General features: G+C 37.6%; 1 protein-coding gene across 1 annotated transcript in view; it reads right to left on the bottom strand.

Moving 5' to 3' along the window:
- UACA (uveal autoantigen with coiled-coil domains and ankyrin repeats) overlaps positions 1 to 5,463 on the bottom strand; it is a 58,067-nt gene that overhangs the window by 46,610 nt on the left and 5,994 nt on the right. The window contains exon 3 of the mRNA XM_006776071.2: positions 4,062 to 4,150. Coding sequence (XP_006776134.1) covers positions 4,062 to 4,150 — 89 coding nt within the window. The remainder of the gene's footprint in view (positions 1 to 4,061; positions 4,151 to 5,463) is intronic.

Here is a 5,463-nt window from a genome sequence, read left to right as displayed (position 1 = left end):
TAACGAGTTCATCACCACCAAACCAGTATTATATGAAATGCTGAAAGGTATCCTTTAAGAAGAGGAAGAAGAAGAAAAAGATAAAGGTAAAAATTATGAACAGCAAATACATATCTATCAACAAGTGAATCTAAAAGTCAAGTGAATAAAAAATCTGAGGAACAGAATAAACTGGTGAATATAATAAAATCAGGGGCATAGAAAGGGAGTGGACTGACAATTCTAGGGGGGAATGGGGTGTGAGGGGTGTGGGAAGAGACTGGAAAAAATATCGTACACCTATGGATGAGGACAGTGGGGGGGCGGGTAAGGGCAGAGGATGAGGTGAGAACTGGGTGGAGGGGAGCTATGGGGGGAAAAAAGAGGAACAACTGTAATAATCTGAACAATAAAGATTTAATTTAAAATATAAAATGAAAATAAAAATAAAAAAAATTTTTTAAAAAAGGCTTTGTCTCTGAAAATCAGTATTGTTCAACTGTGGGTGTTAAAATGTGCAATTTAAAGGAAATTATAAGGAGGGCAGGGAAGTGGTACCAGATAATCTGAAAGGTTAACTCTGAATACTGAAATAGGTAAATTTGCAGAGAATGTTCTACCTCCTAATTATACTTCTTTACCCATACATCTCTCTTTAACGGTGAAAACCGTAAGGGTTTCACCAGGATATTCCAGCTTTCAATCTTTAATGCTCTCAATTTCTCTCTAAATTCACAAACTTCCTTAAAAACAATTGCTCTTCACAAATAGATCTTTCTGCTAGAAAAAAGGTATTTTATGTTTTGTTCATCCTGAATAAATAAATTGACATTCAACTCTCATTCAGTTTTATATAAGTTTAGATAAGTGGGTAAGTTTTCTTGGGTCTGATCACTTCTGTGTAGGTAACTAACCAGATTGAAGAACAAAAAACAATGAGTCCAGGTGTTTACACAGGTACAGATACAAGAAATTCTCTAATTACAATTAAGTCAGAGTGATGATTTCAAATTTTAATTTGGTACTATTTATGGACAAGTTTCCTAAAAACATTTTACATTGTAAAAAGGAACTAGAATAACTGCCAATAAGAAAGTGTATGAACTGGAATGGTGGGAGTAGGCACAGTGGTGACAGTCCCTGATGTACAACAAAATGCCACAGAAACTTAGTCACATAAAAATGTCAGGTCAGGTATTCAAATCCAGCCATTTGAGACAAAGCAGTGAAAAATCAAGGAACCATCAGAACTAAAGCTCACTACCGTGAATTGTACTAAAGGTATATACCTTGTAAGACCTGGGTCACCAATACCTCAAAACCACACTAACTTGAAATCTTTTTTTTTTCCCCAACATACTTTCATGTTGCTTGCAAATAAAGCAATTAAGATAAAATACATAAAGATATTTTAGTCAAAAATTTTAAAATCAAATATCCATGAGTATTTGCCAGGCCTCGTCCCCTAGATTATAACAAACAATGTAATAACAAGTGACAAGGTCCTTGTCCTCGGGAAAGAACAAAGATGGTGACGCCCACAGCAGAGGTGGGGTTTCCGTAACACAAGATGGCTGCACCCACAGCACAGGCCAAGTTCCTGGAATGAGCCTTAATGAGCAAACAGCAGGGACCTGAGGCTGCATGGTGCTGGGCTGGGGCAGGGGACCTGAGGCTGCGCCTCCCCACCAGTGGGGCTTGACAGGGGACCTCAGGCCGCACCCCCTGCCCCGACCCAGGCTGGGGGACCTCAGGGAGTGTCCCCCACCCTGCGCTGGGCCAGGGGACTTCAGGCCACGTCCCCAGCCCCGCAGGGCTTGAAGGAGGACCTCAGGCCATGCCCCCCGCCCAAGGCTAGACAGGGAACCTCAAGGTGTGCCCCCCGCCCTGGTACTGGGCTGGGGGACCTCAGGCTGCACCCCCACCCCGCCGCTGGGGAACCTAAGACTGCACCCCCCACACCCAGCACCGGGCCGGGGGACCTTAGGCTGCGACCCCACAAGGCAGCGCTTGAAGGGAGCCCTGAGGCTGAGCCCCCCACTGGAAGTGCTAACCATAGCGATCAAATAAGAAAAAATAAAAAGTATCCAAATTTGAAAAGAAGTAAAACTGTCCTATTTGCCGACGACATGATACTATACATAGAAAACCCCAAAGACTCCATCAAAAAACTACTAGATCTAATAAATGAATTTGGCAATGTAAAGGATGTCCCAAAATTCACGCAAGAAGTAATTTTGATAGAAAACACAGGTTTATAATTAAAAATTGTAATTTTTTTATTGATTCATAAAGTATACAGTATAGGGTTATGTATGGAATAGCATATCGGGTAAATGGCCTCCATAGCTTTCCTGGCACATACGCACTCTTTTGTTATTGCCTGAGCAGCCGCATTTTCAAAGAAAGGTCCGATGATGCCTCCAGCCTAAAATCCGCACTAAACAGGGACACAGAGTGGATGCATTTGTTTCTCAACAATCACTTGTGGATTTTCTGAACCCCAAATCCAACAATTTTGTCGATTAACCAAGCCATCAAGATGAAAATGAGCCTCATCGAAATTCAGCCACATTTATGCAAAACGGTCATGGAAAATTTCAACAAAAGAGTGTGTATGTGCCAGCAAAGCCATGGAGGCCATTTACCCGATATGCTATTCCATACATAACCCTATACTGTATACTTTATGAATCAATAAAAAAATTACAATTTTTAATTATAAACCTGTGTTTTCTATCAAAATTACTTCTTGCGTTAATTTTGAGACACCCTTTAGCAGGATACAAAATTAACACCCAGAAATCTATGGCCTTTTTATATATCAGTAATGAAACCACAGAAAGAAAAACCAACATCATTAAAATGTCCACATTACCTAAAGCAATCTACAGATTCAATGAAAAACCTATTAAAATACCAATGGCATACTTCAAAGATCTAGAACAAACTCTCCAAAAATTCATCTGGAATAAAAAAAGACCTAGAATAGCCACAGCAATCCTGAGAAAGAAGAACAAAAGTGGAGGGATCACAATACCAGATATCAAGCTATATTACCAAGCCACGGTTCTCAAAATTGCCTGGTACTGGCACAATAGGAATGTATTTATTTATCCAAGCATGACCTCATAGAATAAAATATTAAGGAAATTATCTGTTCTAGGTCACCTATTTACATGAATAACAAAGTAGAAATGCAGAGAAATAAGCTATCAAGAGTCCCAGAGAACTGAGAGCAATCATCCTAATGAATAGAAAACTAACATACTCATTGAAGAAAAGCAATAATTGTGTTCAAATACTTAAAGGTCTACCTTGTGATATGCACAAAGACTTACATTGTAAGATTTTAAAAGACAGATATAGGTAGGACTAAGTTTAAGCAGAAACTGTGGTAAGGGATAGACTTATACTATCTACAAGAAATAATTTTTTTATGTACTTAGCTAGCCAAACATAGAACAGGTTTCCTTGTGAGGCATAATAATTAAGAACACAGACTCTGACAGTGACATATCCACTGAAAGACCCCGTGCCTCACAGACTCATTGGGATGATGTAGGGATAAAAGGAGTTAGTACCTATAAAGCACTTCCATGTTCTGTGTCGGCCATTCTTGTTATGATCATTATTGGTAATGCTCTTGTTATGAGGCACTTAGTTCCCATCACAAAGCATACCCAACCAAATGCCAAGTGACCTTACAACATAGAGGATTCATATACTGAACAGAATGAGTATAAACTAAATGGCCCCGAATGGTTCCTCAAAACCTGAGATTTTAAGATACTATAACACTACCAAGACCAGCACTGGACTTCAGGTCTTCAACTGCTCATCAGTTCAGTAATCCTTTCTACTAAAGGATTACGGTACTTGCCCTCTCCCTCATGATACCTCAGAAGTAAATCTTTTCTCAACTACTTAAAAAACACACACACACACACACACTCCCCTCCCGCCCCCCCGAAAATTAAGGGCTTCTCTTTTAAAATCACATTTAGGTCTGAATAAGAAAATTAGCATTAGATAATGCTTGTATCTTTCTGTTTTGTAATTGACTATGGAGGCAAACATACCTGCAGTGTCAGTGGTTGTAATATCAACTCCATTTACAAGGATGGCATTCAAACACTCAAGATTACCCTTTGAGGCCACCACATGGAAGCTAAAGAAAAAGAAAATATTTATTATGCCATGAAACTACCAAAAGTCAACTGAACTGTTACACTGATGTTACCTTTTTATTCCATACACACACACACAAATGTTTTAAAGGCTGGAACTCCTATATATTTAATACAAGAAAAAAAACACTATCCCATATACTGAAAAACTCACTTTACCCCCAATATATATAAGGGGCCAATACTTTCTAGAAATACCTCCTTAGAACCAATGGAACAGTCTAATATTCAATAGTCTTAATAATAGAAAATATGTACTATAAATCATTAACTCTATAGTTTATTATTTCAAGTAGAAGGCACTGGTGCTTGAAACTTAATAAACACACTGAAAATTTTCTTCAGCAGTGATATACAATATAATAAATTAAATATATATTTTGCTTAGTTTCAAATATACTGAAACTGCCCAAACAAATGAAGTTACAGCAGAATACTAAGGCCAAAGACTCATCAAAATCCTATCCCTTCTTTTTAGAATTATCACATCAAACCTAGGATAGAAAAGTCTTCAAAACAACAAACTAAATTACACTTACGAACCATAAAAGAACTAGCATCATCTTCTTCTCCAAAAGTACCAACGACTACCCTTAATTCTTCCTTTTGCTCATGGACCTGTATAACTGATTGATAGGTTTTTTTCTTGTATTAAATATATAGGAGTTCCAGCCTTTAAACAGACATAATTGAACAATTTTCCTAATAAGGCAAGTAAAGCCTGCTTAGAAATTAACTTTAAGCCATCAAGTATTCCAAACACACGATAAAATATCCCACTGTTTCTTTGAACATCAAAATATATTGTTAATCAAATACTTTGTTAATCAAAATATATTTACAGAAATATTTGCATGCAATAAGAACTTACATTGACCGTACTCCACCAAATCTAAACTGGTAAGTAAATACAGAAGACTTGTTGGCAAGTGATACACCAGGTTTAAATAAAACTGAGGCCCTAAACAATAACCATTGGGGAGATGGCAGGAGATAAAGGATGAGTAAGTGCTTAAAAGGTGCCTGGATACAGAAACACTCTGAATTTCTCATCAGGGGTCTTTCCTGACCACATCATTTAAAGGATTTATATTTCCCCATTCCCTGAAATCTCAGTACTCCAGTTCCCAATCCCACCTTTATTACTCTATATAGAATTACACATTTTGTAATATAACATATAAATTCAGGATTTATTTTCTTTATAGTCTATCAATATCTTCCCACTCAACTATAAACTCCATAAAAGCAAGGATTTCCGTCTGTTTTGTTTCCTAATATATTCCCAGAAGCA

Source organism: Myotis davidii, unplaced genomic scaffold (assembly GCF_000327345.1).
Source record: "Myotis davidii unplaced genomic scaffold, ASM32734v1 scaffold1069, whole genome shotgun sequence".
In the NCBI taxonomy this organism is placed as follows: domain Eukaryota; kingdom Metazoa; phylum Chordata; class Mammalia; order Chiroptera; family Vespertilionidae; genus Myotis; species Myotis davidii.
This window is presented reverse-complemented; position numbering and strand designations above follow the sequence as displayed.